Below are 16876 nucleotides of genomic sequence, written 5' to 3'. Positions count from 1 at the left end.
AAACATGAAGAGAATAGTAGTTCAAAAATTTAAACATCTGTCATGGTCCCATAGGAATAATGTGTTGACTGGAATGATGATGTCCCAGCCCTGCCCACAGAAAACCATTTAATTCATATGCAGTATTAAGTGCCATTACTACCATGTGTAACACTGAATAATGCTATTTCTAGAGGAAAATGAATACAAAGTTTGAAACTGGGATGTCGGGAACACTTCATCTCTTTTTGTTGCTCTGGAGTAAGAGTTTTCCTCCTTACCTTACCATTACTGACCCTCCCCTACTGTTTGCCAAGGAATAAAAGTGGGAGTTCCCTGCTTCCAAGCTACTGGGAGGGCTCTAATTTTGTGTGGGTCCAGGGTTTAATGATTAGAAATGAGAATAGAATTCAGATGAAAAAAAGCAGAGTTTCAGGAAGTCAGAGGATAAGGAGCTATCTGGGGAATACTCTGATCTTTTAATGACTTCCTTTCCCTAATCCTAAAGCAAGCACAAAAGACTTTTTGAGCTTTATGGTCTCTTATTATTAGTAATGATGAAAAAATAAATAAGAAATGAACAGGCTATCCTATGCTTGTTGTTTCTTCACATGTATTTTAAACAGGATACATACTCTTCATCCACTCAACAAATATTTAATTTCTGCTACATACCTAGGACAGCGCTTGTGTAGTTATGAAGAAGAAGAAAAAAGAGCTTGTTTTTCAGAAGCTCATAGTCTAATGGAGAGAAATAGATGTTAGTTGAGTTGGTACTATGGGAGCCTGGAGAGAAAAACACCTGGCTGCTTAGGATAGATAGAGACAGCTTCACAGAATCAGGCCTTGAGGTATAAGAGGTAGTTCATTCCTGTTCTGCACTATTTGGGTACCTACTTTGGACCAGACACAGTACTAGAAAACATTTGAGAATACAATTATGACATATAAGAGTCTTGTCCTTAAAGAGCTTTTAGTGAGAAAGACCAATATATAGGTAATCCCAAGTGTGTGATAAAGGAGATAGCTGGTAAGCACAGGGATCTATGGAAACATTGGGATCAGAGTAGGGGCAGATCTAACTCTGGCAAGAGGACTTAGGGAAGGCTTTTGGGAGAGGTCATCTACATTGGGTCCTGTAAAATGGGTCCACAATACTAGTTGAAAAAGCAGAGGTAAGAACCTTCCAGGAGATGAAATGGCATAGTGAGTTGGTGGTTAGTGCACAGAAGTTCAAATAGTTGGAGTGTAGCTAGAGTAGGTGAGTGGCAGTAGGTAAGGATGGAGTAGTATGAAGGGCCAAGGTCATAAAGGACCTTACAGATAGTGTTAATGAGTGTACGTTTTTACTTTATAGCCGTTTGGGTCCCGTGAAAGGTAGAAAATACTAATCTTAAGGAGTCTTTCTAGCAGCTGACACTGAATTACCAATTATTATTATATTGTATTGTATTGTGTTGTAGTATATTGTATTTTGAGATGGAATCTCGCTATGTCACCCCAGGCTGAGGTGCAGTGGCATGGTCTCAGCTCACTTCAACCTCTGCCTCCCAGATTCAAGCAAATTTCATGTCTCAGCCTCCCAACAGACATGTGCCACCACGCCCAGCTCATTTTTGTAGTTTTAGTAGAGATGGGGCTTTACCATGTTGTCCAGGCTGGGCTCAAACTCCTGACCTCAGGTGATCTGCCCACCTTGGCCCCCCAAAGTGCTGGGATTACAAGCATGAGCCACTGCACCTGGCCAGATTATTTTCAATAAGTATAATTTATAGCAATTTTTTTGTTAAAGGTAGTCCAGGCAGTTGTTAAAGATTTAAACAGTAAAAGAGTACCACTTTGTTCTGTTCCCCAGAGGAAGCCACTGTTGTTTCTTGAGTATTCAAGCAGCGTATTCTTAATACCAGAATAGTGTTAGAAAAAAACAGTTTTAAAAGGAGAAGGAGAGGCTGAGCGCAGTGGCTCACGCCTGTAATCCCAACACTTTGGGAGGCTGAGGTAGGTGGATCCTTTGAGTCCAGGAGTTTGAGACCAGCCTGGGCAACATGGTGAAACTGTGTCTCTACAAAAACATACCAAAACACAACAACAACATCAACAACAACAAACAAACATTAGCTGGTGGCGCAGGCCTGTAGTCTCAGATACTCAGGAGTCTGAGTTGGGAGGATCACCCAAGCACAGGAGGTTGACTCTACAATGAGGTGTGATCATGCCATTCATTGCATTCCAGCCTGGGCAACAGAGTGAGACCCTATCTCATGTGATCATGCCATTCATTGCATTCCAGCCTGGGCAACAGAGTGAGACCCTATCTCAAAAAAACCCAAAGCACCACATGTCAAAAAGATTTCCTGTCTATGGAATTCCCAAGTGGTTTATTGAGAAAATCTAAGTGTTTCAATTAAATAACAGATCTCTTCAGAAAAAGATGAGGAAAAAGCCCTTACCATAGTATATGAGGTACAGATTGGTTCAGGATCAGGATACTTATTAATAGCCTGTCTCTGTTTGAAATGGGAGAGTTCCCTGACCCCCCTCGCAGTATGTACAACAGGGGTTTGGCTTATCTGTTTGGGCCACTGTGCATACTCAGACACCTTATGGGAGGGGGAGCATGCAGATGGGCAGGTGCAGAAACCAGGGCAAGTGTCTCTGGGCTCCAGCCCCACTGCAGCGTCCAGGGGTGGGAGCCTGCGACTCTCGAAGCCCAACTGGGTGTGTGTTACAGTGAGCTCCTTTAGCCTTGCAGATGGCTTAAGTGCTAACCAGCTCAGTGTTCTCCTTTTACCCAGGCCCTTGTCTGGCATTCAGGAAGATTGAGGTTGTACACGGACTTGAAGGATGAATGCATGGGTTTTATTGAGTCATGGAGGTGGCTTTCAGCCAGATGGATGGGGTGCTGGAAGGAGATGGAATGGGAAGATGATCTTTCCTGGAGTTTGGCTGTCCAGCAGCCAATTTCCTCTCTGGCTGTCCCCAGCCAAACTGGGGACATTCAAACATTCCTTCTCTTCTCTCTGCTGCACCATTTTGCCATTCTTCTGCCCCTCCGTTTGTCTCCTTGTGGAGCCGGGAGCTTGGGGTTTATATGCATACAGGGTAAGGGGGCATGGCAGGCCAGAAGGCAACTTTTGGGTGCAAAAACAGGAATGCCTGTTCCTATTTAGGGAGGCAGCTTTCCAGACTTGGAGGTGGGGCTTTTGCTGGAGAACTGCCCTCTTCTACCGAGTATTTCTCTGTCTTCTGTCTGTGTCACATTGAGAGAGTATTTGAATTGAAATGAAATTTATTCCAATTCTTAAATCTTACTTTTTTTTTGTATAAAAGGTATATGACACTTCAGATAATTCACCTGACCTTGGAGTACTTGGCAGAGAAAGTTTAAAAAGACTTATAAAGTAAATATGAAGGTTTAGTTTTAAAACATTAATTTATTTTGAAGAAGGGAATTACATTTATTAGATCGTCTTGATTTTCTTTTCTCTATTCCTGAATGCCTTTATTAGGTGACTCATTCTCCTAATGCTTAAAATGAGTCTATAATATACATAATAGATACTACTAGGTTGGTGCAAAAGTAATTGCCATCTTTGCCATTGAAAGTAGTAAAGGCCAGCTTTGGTGGCTCACGCCTGTAATCCCAGCACTTTGGGAGGCCGAGGCTGGTGGGTAACAAGGCCAGGAGTTCAAGACCAGCCTGGTCAAGATGGTGAAACCCCATCTCTACTGAAAATACAAAAATTAGTCGGGTATGGTGGCGGGCACTTGTAATCCCAGTACTCGGGAGGCTGAGGCAGATAATTCCTTGAACTTGGGAGATGGAGGTTGCAATGAGCCGAGATCGAGCCACTGCACTGCAGCCTGGGCGAGAGTGAGACTCTGTCTCAAAAAAAAAAAAAAAAAAAAAAAGAAAAGAAAAGAAAAAAAGAAAGTAATGGTAAAAATGCAATTATCTTTTGCAACCTACTCTTAAAGGGTTAGGGTTAGAGGTTTCCAATTTGGTTGACATAGTCCAGTAATGCTAGATGGATTTTTTTTTTTCATTTCACTTAATATTAAGTTGGGACTCTTGAGCATAAATAGCAAACTATCTTCAGACATTCAGAGTGAAATAATTTTATAGTCCATACTTTTTAAAAATTCATCATGTAGCAAGAGGAAGGAAAGACATTCAAAAAGGAAGAAAATGATACAACATTAGGCAATGCCATCTGCAACTATATATGGTATTTAAAAAGTTTATATTTTATCATTTAAGGTAGGAATTTGGGAATATTGGTAGAAGAAGAAAAGTCTTGTTGACACAAGGATTTGGTTTAAAGTTCTAAATACCATTACTGTGCCCTGTATTTATTCTTTCATAAATACCCAATTTTGTTTTTAACATCAGTATTGAGATTTTTCTCATCAGTTATGATGTATTTCAAGGGCTGATTTGAGTGTTATAAACTGATTTATCAGGTAATCAGGGCATTTTAGGACATTTTAAGTATTAAATGAATTATCATTTTAATCTTACTTTCTTGGGAAAAAGACTTTTAAAAAAATCATCCTATGTGCTACCCTTTCTTGAGTCCACCGTGCATAAACATTTGGTGCTGTTTCATGACCTTAAGTCTCTAAGCTCCTCAGCATTAAAATGATATCTTTATGAATACAATTTGTATTGTAAAATTGTACTTTTGGGGGCAGTCTTGTAGCTCTTTTAGGTTTTAAGTAGAGATCAAAGTATTTAAAAAATTGAATAAGACATACTTTTAAAAAAATAAACAGGCAAGCATAAAATCTTGTTTTAAACATTTAAGTTAAAAAAATTAATCAGGATTTTCCCCCTATAGGAAAGGATAGTTTAAAATGAGCATGTCCAGCTTACAGCTTTGAATGTGGCCCAACACAAATTTATAAACTTCCCAAAACATTATGAGATTTTTATGTGATTTTTTTTAGCTCATCAGCTGTTGGTAGTGTTAGTTTTTTTGTTTGTTTGTTTATTTTTGAGACAGTCTTGCTCTGTTGCCCAGGCTGGAGTGCAGTGATACAATGTCAGCTCACTGTAGCCTCCATTTCCTGGGTTCAAGCAATTCTCCTGCCTCTGCCTCCTGAGTAGCTGGGACTACAGATGTACGCCACCATGCCTGCCTATTGTTTTTTTCTGTTTTAGTAGAGTCAGAGTTTCACCATGTTGGCCAAGCTGCTCTTGAACTCCTCACCTCAAGTTATCTGCCCTCCTCAGCCTCCCAAAGTGCTGGAAATACAGGCATGAGCCAGTGTTCGTGTATTTTATGTGTGGCCCAAGACAGTTCTTCTAGGGTTGCCCAGGGAAGCCAAAAGATTGGACATGCCTGGAAAACACTGCATGCCCTGAAATTGGAGTTTTAACAGATTAGGATATGTTAAGAATTTAGATTTTAAAAGTTCTTATGCACAGTTTTTCTAAATCTTTTGTTAATTGGGTAAAATGGTTGCCAGAGCTGATTGTGTGTGTATGTGTGCGCACGCGCACTTTTTTTTAATCAACATCATAGAGTTTATAAAAGTTTTTTATAGAGTGTATAATTTAGAGGAGTTTTTTTTTTTTCTGCAATCATATTTACAGTTGAAAAAGCTGTTGGCCATTAAATTTAGCTACAAATTAGTATTAGTGTGCATATGATTTCTGATTATTTCTCCTCTTGAGTAGGAACTAGAAACTAGTCCTGTAATATTTGTGTATCTGTTCTAATTACATATCCATCTTTATTTGAACACTTATGTGTTTTCATTGTCTATCTGGTGAATTCTGAGTTTTTTAACCTAACACACAAGATTGACATCTCTGCTTTGAAAAATTCCTAAACATCTTTGAAGTCTAATTATGTTGCTATTTTCTCTCTGAAATTTTTTTTGATTTACCTAGCTGGAAATGATCTAATCTCCCATTCTTTAACAATACATTCCCTTGTATTAAAACTTCTGCCATAAATGCCTTAGTCCCCTTCTAGATTATAAATTGTCTTACTCGTTATTATATTATCTACATTCATACATTGAACAAAAAGCACCAAGCACTGTTATAGATGTGAGGGAGACAGCAGTGCAGGAGAATCTTGGTTCTTGTCTTCATGGGATTTATATTCCACTTTGGAAAACAGTGATGAGAGAGACAGAAAATTAAATAAATACATAGGTAGAGCTTTTAAGATCTCAAATGCTTAGAATGTGGAACTCCATGATGTGGTAGAAAGTTTGCAGATAGCACCAATGTATTGATAAGGTGATCATGGAAGGTGTGATCTTTGAAGATGAGACATTTATGCCAAGATCTGAATGACACGAAGGACTGGTCACTTGAAGATTTGGAAACAGAATTTTTGAGGCTGAAGGAAAGGTAGTTCTAAGGCATAAGAAAGAAAGAGGTAGAAAAGGACAGGAGAAGTGATGAGAGTGGGATTTAGATTATGCAGAGCTGTAAACCAAGGTAAGGAATTTAAAATTTATTCTAATTTCACTGGGAAGCCAATGAACAGTTTAAGTTTTTAAGGGAGTGTTTGATTACATTGGCTCCACCCAGGATAATCTCCCTATTTTAAGGTCAGCTAATTAATAAACTGAATTTTTTCTGCCAAATTCCTTTTGCCATATAATGTAGTATATTCACCAGAGTAACAAGAGTGCAAGTCTTGAGGGCCTAAATGCTGCCTAATTTTGCACACTTAGGTTTTATTTAACCTGGTAGCTATTTAATGTCTTACAAGGACAGTGAAGCAGAAATAACTTAGGATAGCTGAGTTGTTGAGTTATCACAGTTTTTCTGATTTCTTTTGCCTTTACTGATATGCCTACTCATTGGCATTACCTCTTATTTGCCAGCACCCATACTATCACCCCAAACTGTTTCTTTTAGTTATTTAACTAAATTAACATAAAGGTGCCTTCTGCATTTAAAGAAATTTTGTTCTAGATATTTTCCAGAGATATCTGTATTTTCTCATAGATGAAAATTTATGGGTTGATTTATTGTAGATTCTAAAAGGACATTTTCAAACCTGTTTGAGTTTTCTCATTTTTACTTATTCTGATTATACTTAATTCATTCAAAAAATATTTATTGACTACCGACTACTCCAGAGCCAGCTACTATATAGTAAGCATCAGAGTGATAACAGTTGGACAAGTAACTTCTTATGAGGAATGAGGCTTGAAAAAGTACAAGCTGCTCTGAAAGGTACCTTAGTAAAGGAAATTACTGCTGAGACATGGAGGGTTGAAGCGATCTAGTCAGCATTGGCTTTGGAGTCAGACCGCCCCTTCACTGTTGGGTGAACTTGGATATTTTTTAAAATTTCTTTGAGCCTCAATTTTTCCATATGTGTGAATAGTGATACCTTTATAGAAGTTTTATTAGGGTTAGGTTAGATTGAAGATATGAAAATGCTTATTAACATAATGTTTGCCACTGGTTTAGAAGCGTATTTATCATGAAACTAATGAAGTTTAGTGAACCTAATTGTATGGCCCTTTCTAAGGCCCTTGCAGGAGCAGCCCTAGCAATCTTGAATTAATTTGTGTTTTTCTTAAGGACTCTCCCACCCACTTGCCCCTTCATTATAGGCTCCTGGTCTCCACAAAATCTGAGTCTGCCTTGGCGTGCAGATTGTGAGAAACAAATGTTAATTTCTCTCTCCTCTAATATTGTAACTTCAGTTTGGGTCCAACCTAGAAGTATTTAACTTAAAAAAAAATCGAAATTACATATATTAGGGTTGTAGGAATTTTATAAAATTTAGAAAAACTAAAATTCTTGTAATTCCTAGGGAGGAAACATTGTTTTTTATCTTTCTCTTGTTTTCTCTGTGTACGTATGTAATTTATTTTTAAAAAGCTGGTTTATTACATGTTAAGTACATAATATTCTGCATTTTCACATATATGGATTATATAATTATGTAGCATATAATTATCTTCTACAATGTAATTTTAATTGTCTTGTAAATGTGCCAAAAGTATAATTAACTAAGCTGTTGTTAGTAATCATTGAGGTTTTCTTCTAACATTTCAGTAGTATAAGTAATGCCAAATGTCTTTAAATTATAAATCGTTATAGAGGTATCTGTTCATAAGATAATTTCTTTTAATTGGGCTTGCTTGAGTATAAGAATTGTCCTTCTCCATTTTCTGCTACTATAACAAAATATCTGAGACTGGGTAATTTGTAATGAACAGAAATTTATTGGTTCACACTTATAAGGGCTGAGAAGTCCAAGAGCGTGGCACCAGCATCTGGTGGGGGACTTCTTATTGTGTCATCTCAAGGTGGAGGGCAGAAGGACAGGAGAGGGCCAGAGCAAGCCAGGGACCAAATTTGTAGCCTCAGGCTTTTTAATAAAAGACATTATCCATCACTGTGAGTGGAACATGAATACTTCCCATTAGGCCCAGCTCCCAACACTGTTGCACGGGGATTAAATTGCCAATACAGGCTTTTGGGGTACATATTCAAATCATTGTAAACAGTTTGGACATTCTAAAGACTTACCATGTGTCCTCACTGGCCCTACAATATCATTGGCTATTTTTATAGTACTCTTGTATTTCTTTCTTTCTTTGATCCTTTAATATAGTAAAACCTTCTTCTGGGTTTTTTTTGTTTTGTTTTGTTTTGTTTTTTAGACAGAGTCTTGCTTTTAAACTCAGGCCGCAGTGCAGTGGTGCAGTCTCAATTCACTGCAGCCTCCGCCTCCTAGACTCAAGCGATTCTTGTACCTCAGCATCCCAAGTAGTTGGGACAACAGGCATGTGCCATCTTGCCTGACTAAGTTTTCCATTTTTAGTAGAGAAAGGGTTTGGCCACGTTGGCCAGGCTGTTATCAAATTCCTGGCCTCAAGTGATGTACCCACCTTGGCCTCCCTAAGTGATGGGATTACAGACATGAGCCATTGCACCCAACCAGAGCATTTTTCTATGTATTTATTAGTCCTTCATATTTTTTCTCACGTTAATTGCCAGTACTTTCACAAGATACCTGGAAAGCTTTTTGACAGGAAGAAGTAAGTTTCTTTCTCCTATAAGCAAGTCTTGAAGCTATGTAGCACTCCAAATTAAAAGGTTATTTCAAAATGGTTTTCCTACTGTAGTGCTTGGAAACTTTAATAGCAGAATCTAAAGCGGTGCTTAGTGTTTCTCATCCCTGGCAGCACATGCCAAAACTTGAACATTACCCACAGATTCTTTGTTGGTGTTTTAAAAGCTCCTCAAACTACTAAAGGGATTCTGCAGTGTAACCAGCTAAGCTCAGAAACTTAGTCCCATGGCTGCATCACAACATTTTTTTTCCACACACAGCGGTCAGAGTTTTAACTTAAAATATTCCATTTCCTCTGTGGAAGGTTATATTTTACCATAATATTAATTATTTAACAATTGCTATACTATTATCCCATGAGGGCATCTTCATTGAATGCCCTTTGCGGGTTTATTTAAAATCATTTCTTAAAATAATATTTAATGAACACCAGTGTAAAAAACGTGATATACACCATGATATACAAGGCAAAATCAGGTCTGGGTTCTTCCCTTGGGATTTTTATAGACAGGAATGGATACAAGGTGTATACACACAGGTCCAAAATGTGTTTGTGCCATAAGAGGTAGGAACAATTGAGGGAAGAGGAGATGAATTGATTCTAGGTGGGTTGCTGGATTACTTCATGGGAATTTATGTTTGAGCCAAACCATGATTTGGACCAATAGAGCAATTCATCATCCTTTACTTTAAAAAATTAATTCAACTTATAAAGCTTGCTCATAATACACATTGATCCTTGTAACAGCTCTGCAAGATAAGTCAGTTAGTTATTCTCATTTTATAAATGGAGTGGTCAAGTCTTAGAAAATTTTTTTTTTCCAGCCTTATCAAGCTACAACATGAAAGATTCAGAACTTGAACCGAAGTCTTCAGTCTCCATATGCTGGAGCCTTCTATGTATCTCAGTAGAGTAGCAAAGAGCTATACTAGTAAGAAGCTGTAAGTTTTAGAAAGGGCTGATTAGTTAATTTTATTATTAGGATGCAAGTTCTGAAACAGTTGGAGATAAAGCTATTAGTATGGTCAGCAAAAAAATGGCTCCCTAAAAAAATGTCTGCTTCCTAGTTCCCAGAATCTATGAATATGTTAGGTTATGTGACAAAAGGAAATTAAGAAGACTTATCAGGTAACTTGAAAATAGGAAGATCATCCTGGATTATTGAGGTGGGCCAAATGTAAGGGTCTTTAAAGTGATTGCTTAAGAGTGGAAGAGGGAGGCAGAAAAATGAGAGTCAGAGGAGACTTGAGAAGGAGCAAGGTCAGTCCTACAGAATGAGAAAGACTCAATCTACCATTGCTCGCTTTGAAGATGGAAGCAAAGTGCTGTGAACCCAAAAATACAGTGAATCCGTAAAAGCCAGAAAGGACAAGGAAACAGATTCTCCGTTAGAGCCTCCAGAAAGGAGTGCAGCCCTGCAGACACCTTGATTTTAGCCTAGTGAAACCCATTTTTGACTTCTGACCTATAAGACTGTAAGTTATCAAACTTGTGTTTTAAGACATTACATTTGTGGTAATTTATTTTGGCAGCCATAGAAAATTTAATACACTTAGGAAGTATGTTAGTGTAGGAAGACTAATTAACATGACCTTGGGGCACGCCGTGACTAAACTCTGAACCGTCTCAGTTCCACTGTCAGCAATGGAAAGACATGGAATGTTCTTGAGCAAGCATGAAGAACTTTTTTGATGTTTGCTTATTAGAAAGGATATTGGTGAGAGGAAAATTAAGATTCTATTAGATGCTAGGAACACTTCTTTTGAGATTCATTCCTGAAAGTAACATAGAACACTCAGGTAAGTCTTGCCTGTAGAAGACTATGAATATATCTCCCAGGGCTGAGTGCAGTCCACTCACATCTGTAGTCACAGCACCTGGGGAGGCTGAGGCAGGAGGATCACCTGAGGTTAGGAGTTCAAGGTTACAAAGAGCTGTGCTCACATCACTGCGTTCCAGCCTGGGTGACAGAGCAAGACCCTGTCCCTAAAAAAAGGGAGATAGTTGGATGGATAGATAGATAAAGATAAAGATAGACACAAAGAAAGGATATTGGCAGGGGGAAAATTAAGATTCTGTTAGATGCTAGGAGCACTTCTTTTGTTGCTCCTTGAAGTAACGTAGACACACAGGTAAGTCTTGCCTGTAGAAGACAATGAATATATCTCCCAGTCCTGAGTAGCCATTCATGTCTGTAATCACGGCACCTTGGGAGGCCAAGGCAGAAGGATCATCTGAGGTCAGGAGTTGGAGGTTACAGAGAGCTATGTTAATGCCACTACACTCCAGCCTGGGTGACAGAACAAGACCCTGTCCCTAAAGAAAGGGAGATAGGTGGATGGATAGACAGATTTAGATAAAGACAGACATGTGGGTCAAGATCTCCCACTTAGTTTATATGTCACTGAAAATCTCATTGCCATTGTAACATTTCACCTCGTTCTCATATCCCATGAAAAATATAGAACCAGTTTGGCACACATCTAACTTATCTCTTCTTATGCTTTTCCATCATACCATAACTAACTATAAATTCAAACACTGAAAGTTTTCGAATCTGAGCTTTATTTGATGCCTTAGTACCTATAGAAGTTAAATTTACACTAGTAACTTTTTTCAATGCATAATTATTATTTTGAAGGAAAAAAAAACTTGTTGATCTCTGTAGATATAACTATTCTATGTCTAACGGTCTTCACTAAAGAGAAACAGTTAAGTTTATCAATAAAGCACCTGAGTCAATTAAGGCAACTAAAAGGAGCACTAATTTTAACTCATTTTACACTAGTTAATATTGTCAGTAATCTTCCTGTCAGTTTTTTAAACCACAAGTCTTAAATTAGGCCAAACATGCCTAGGTAAAAATGGAATGTAAAGGGATTTTTGTGTGTGTGGTTTTTTTTTTCTTTTGAGATAACAGTCATTCTATCAGTGAGGTTGGAGTGCAGTGGCACAATCTCTCCTCACTGCAGCCCCTGCTTCCCTGCATGAGAGTCCAAGAGAATCTCATGCCTCAGCCTCCCAAGTAGTTGGGGAATGTAATATTTAAGACATTAAGAATCCTATTCATCGTATTTAGTCATTTTTTTTTTGTAGTTTCACAGGTTTTTTTTAAAGTTGAATTTTATGTTTATAACATTTACATATAAAACCATTTACTAAAAGCAATGAAACTGGTTATAGCAAATACTGATAATGAAAATAAGAGATATGTTGTCAGTGTGGTCTTTAAACAGTGTTACACAATTTATTTGCATTTCATTTTGATCAGAAAAAAATATATATATTTTTAAGACGTGGTCTCTGTTGCACAGGCTGGAGTGCAGTGATGAGATCTCGGTTCACTGCAACCTCTGCTTCTCGGGTTCAAGCGATTCTCCCACCTCAGCCTCTTGAGTAGCTGGGACCACAGGCACGTGCCGCCACAGCTGGCCAATTTTTTTGTGTTCTTCGTAGAAACGAGGTTTCGCCACGTCGTCTGTGGTCTCGAACTCCTTAGCTCAAGCAATTCACCCACCTCGGCCTCCCAAAGTGCTGGGATCGTAGACATGAGCCACTGCACCCCGCCCAGAAAATATTTTGATTTCATATATGTATATGTAGTGTAAATGATAACGTTAATAGAGATGACAGGAGCTTTATTCTGAGATACGTACAAACTTGGTAACATAAGGTAATGTTTCAGTGATTTTCCATGTTGAAATTTGGCCCAATATATTTTGATTATATATCTATATTTAATTATAGTTTTTAAAATAGCTAAGTAGTTTTAAAAATTCAAATTAAACTTTCGTGGAATCTCTACTGGTTTGAAATACATTACTGAGTAATTGGCAACATTGTAAAATATAAAATTTTTAACTTGGCTTTCTTTAGATTTGAAGCCTAGTGACTAATGAACACATAATGGTCATAACTTTCTTTACAACTCTATCATTTAAGTCACTGATGAATATCAACGATACATGCAGTAAAAATTTAGACAAATACTTTGGCTACAAACTGGTTTACTGAATAATAGCTTGAATCATAGTCTGAGTCAAGAGTAATAGGCTTACAATTGTGTCAGGAGACTAAGAGGTTATTTTGGGGAGCTTTTAAAATGTATTCTTTGTTTTCAAAGACCATTTTCCTTCTGGAAGTTCTAGGCCTTATGAGAAATTACCTATTCTGGATTTGCCACAAATAATGATTATATAAATAAGTCCTGTGCAGTGAATCATGCTTTCAGTAAGAGGATTTTGAAAGCCTTTTGTAAAACAAAGTCATTCTCATAATAAAGTTATTTAGGATAGAATCAAATTGATTTACACACTTCCTTTATTTCAAATATGAAGGGAAATTGTTTGTAAATATATTTAAACTTGCAATAGAACAGTAGTATGCCATCAGTGTGGAAATAACTGACTTGTTAAATAAATAGGGTGTATTTGCTATATATCAGGCATTGTAACACAGGGACTAATGAAAGAGGAAAAAAATCGAAAGCATGAAAGGAGAGCAGAAATAGCTCCATAATTTCACTTTCCAGGGATAACTTCTACGGACATTTTGTTGTGTGTCAATTACTTTTTTAATATATACATTTTTAAATAAAATGGAATTGCCTCAAATATGCTATTTAATAGCTTGCTTCTTTTTATACTATTTGAAAATTAAGAAAAGATTATAATATACTTCATTTAAAAACTTGAAGTATCTTTTAAAATTTTAAATAGATAATGGAAATTGGTTTCCTCCCCATTTAAACTAGAATATAAGTTTAACTTTATAAATCTTGACAATTTAGATTTTGTCCTTCTAACTCATAAAATTAGTAATTTAAACTTCACCTGGTTAGATTTAAATGGAATGTAGAATTTGCATTAAAATGCTACATTAAAGCCTCAGATTTGTAGTAGCTAACAGCACTTCTATGCATGTGTCAGGGACCACTCTAAATACTGCTTTATGTATATTAACTCCTCTATTCTGTACTTCTACTCCCATTTTATAGAGGAGGAAATTGAAACACTGAGAAGTTAAGTAACTAAAGTTACAGAGCTGGAATGACAGGAGTGAAGATTCAACCCAGACTCCAGAGTTCTGATCTCAACTACAAGCTGCTAGATTAGCTTTTCTGGTAACTATTTTTAATTGAAATATAATTGGAGTGATCTGTCTAACAAGTCATCATTACTAACAAGTCAGTGATTTATAATGTAAAATTACTTATTGTAATACATTTAATATAATTTTTTCTCTGTGCTGCAAAAATCGTAGCAAATGCCTCCAGCATCTCGTACTAATCCTTATGTCCTGTGGACCCCCCCGCCACCCTCTATTATGTCTGTCAACTACCATCAGCTTCCTTGCTTGCTGGGGACTGGAGTGGTGAGGACATACCCCCTGGGGTCCAGGGCTGGGGCTAGGGCTAGGGCTAGGGCTAGGCCGGCTGTGCGGTTGGGCGGGGTCCTGTGCCCCGCTGCGGAGTGCGGGTCGGGAAGCGGAGTGAGAAGCAGCTGTGTAATCCGCTGGATGCGGACCAGGTCGCTCCCCATTCCCGTCGGGAACCCGCCGATTGGCTGGGCTTGGGCGCACGTGACCGACATGTGGCTGTATTGGCGCAGCCCGCCAGGGTGTCACTGGAGACAGAATGGAGGTGCTGCCGGACTCGGAAATGGGGTAGGTGCTGGAGCCACCATGGACAGGCTTGCTGCGGGGGTAGGGGGAAGGCAGTCCTCGCCTCTGCACTGCCTTAAACCGATGGCCTTTCCTTGGCACAGGGTCCACTGCCACACGCCAAACGAGGAGGCAGGGGCGTCGTCCCCCCGCCCCCCACTGCAGCACTGGAGATGGATTTCCTGTGCTTCGGTCCAGGGTTTTTGACAGAAGAGGAAGAAGGGGGAGGGGTAGAAGTGTTAAAGGGAGTCTGCTGAGAAAAAGCTGTTTTTGAAGCTAGAAGGGGTTTTTGTTTCTATAATGCCATTTGACAGAGTGGAATAACAGTATCTAAGGCAACGGGTAGAGGACAACAAAGAATGGAGCATATTCATGGCGAGGAGCAAAAGCTCTAGCTCATTGAAAGGCTTCTTTTCCTCCCTGGTGACAAGGACACATGCAGTGGTGGCCAAAAGAGAGAGGAGACAAAACCGCTGCAGATGGCTGATGTGAATCTAGAGGAAAGAGCTACTGGGGATGAGAGAAAGAGGAGGAGGCAGGTACTGCAGAGCGTGAGTGGCGGTGTTGGTTGGTGAAATATTGGTCACCAGTATTGTGCCTGCTTTTGTAAAACATCTAAGTAAACTCCCTGTGAATAGGGTGGCAAAAAGATACCAGTGTCTTTGTTAGTTACAAATTGCAGTGGTAGTGGCTTTTTGCGGATGACTGCAGCAGTATTTTTCTCCCTCTGTTATGCTGAAAAGACAACTGCAGAGGAATAAGAAACCTTGCAGCAAATGCTGGGGGTAGAAGCCCATTTACAAGAAGCCATAGTTTATAAATGCAGCCTGAGCAGGAGAAAAAAAAAATTATTGTTTTTTTAAAGTAGGAAAAATGTCAGGCTACAAATGTTTTTGTCAGTGGAATGTACTGAACACTTTGATTCTACATCATGAAAGAGATGCTCAGATTCTTTGATTTAACATAAATCCTATAGGAAATCTTAATAAATTATGTATGAAACAGTGGATCTTTTCCTTTGTTAGTGAAGCTTTTATGCCATTAATTAGGTCATTCAAGAGCAAAGCACTTTTTAATGTAAATTACTTTGTGAAAAATTATAGTGAACAAATTTTTATAGGCCTAATATTTAAGACCTATATTTGAATAATTTTATATTTCTCTTTGGTTGCTTTTAGATAACATAGAATAAAGTCTACAGGCAGATATTTTAAATTAAAGCAATATGGCTTTTCTTTTAGGTGTATTTCTGTTTAGTGAATACTCACAAGTTACACTCTTGTTATAAAGTGTATTTCATTGAGTTTATTTTTTTCATTTACCTAAATGTAAAAGCCTATTGTTATGCATATTTATAGTAGCCAGCCTGCCACACCTCCCCACTCCCTGAATGAGGATGGCAGTGGCTTTGTAAAGCTAAAGCCCTGCAGGGTCAGTGACAGTGCTGCTTAAATAATGTTTATGTAATAGAAGGTCTTAAGATAACCTATTGAATTGTTTCAGTAATATTTTCAAGATAATATAGAATTGGGCTGACTTAGATAAATAAGACTGCATGAATTTTTCACTGATAAATTTAAACAATTCTTTAAAAATTATTTCTGCTTTAAGAATTAAAACTTGATCATGGATATCAGGGTTAATAGTCAGGAGCTGGGCATGGTGGCCCATGCCTGTAATACCAGCTAAACAGGAGGCCGAAGGAAGCTGAGGCTAGAGGATCACTTGGGACTCAGAATTCAAGACCAGCCTGGGCAGCCAACCAAGACCCTATCTCAAGAAAAAGTACTTTGAAACTCTGTTTTTAAATCTGATGGAAATGATAGCTAGAATTAAAGATGTCACATTAAAATTTCAAATGAAATTTAACAGCTAATATTACTCAGTTCTTTGAATTCCATTAGCATAGTGTTTGATACATAAAATCATTATTTTTACATAAATTACCTTCTTTTACCATTTTAACAGCTCAGTGTAGCATTATTTTTATTTTACATGTTAGAACTCCTACTCAAGTATGTTGTGACTTTACCGAAGGTCAAGTATTGTATAACAAAGCAAAGAACTTAGGTCTTCTATTTTATTCTAATTCTATAAAACAATTTTATAATGCCTCATACATACAAAATAACACATAACAGAATTATGATTTGAGAAGCAAAGTAAGTCA

At 38.0% G+C, this 16876-nt stretch overlaps 1 protein-coding gene across 16 annotated transcripts in view; it reads left to right on the top strand.

The window, feature by feature from the left end:
• APC (APC regulator of WNT signaling pathway) overlaps window positions 1-16876 on the top strand; it is a 151521-nt gene that overhangs the window by 19256 nt on the left and 115389 nt on the right. For 3 of the 16 annotated variants that reach the window (XM_032274461.1, XM_032274445.1, XM_032274430.1), the window contains exon 1: window positions 14337-14709. The exons of 6 other annotated variants lie outside the window; for them this stretch is intronic. In XM_032274461.1, the coding sequence (XP_032130352.1) occupies window positions 14371-14709 (339 nt within the window). In that variant the 5' untranslated portion in view covers window positions 14337-14370. Of the gene's footprint in view, window positions 1-14335; window positions 14710-14742; window positions 15246-16876 lie in introns of those variants that run through there. 7 more of the 16 variants (XM_032274466.1, XM_032274451.1, XM_032274436.1 and 4 more) reach the window with 3 other exon arrangements.

This window comes from Sapajus apella, unplaced genomic scaffold, assembly GCF_009761245.1.
Source record: "Sapajus apella isolate SASKATOON/1434 unplaced genomic scaffold, GSC_monkey_1.0 scaffold1, whole genome shotgun sequence".
In the NCBI taxonomy this organism is placed as follows: domain Eukaryota; kingdom Metazoa; phylum Chordata; class Mammalia; order Primates; family Cebidae; genus Sapajus; species Sapajus apella.
The sequence above is the reverse complement of the archived record's forward strand: the minus strand, read 5'-3'. Positions and strand labels throughout refer to the sequence as shown.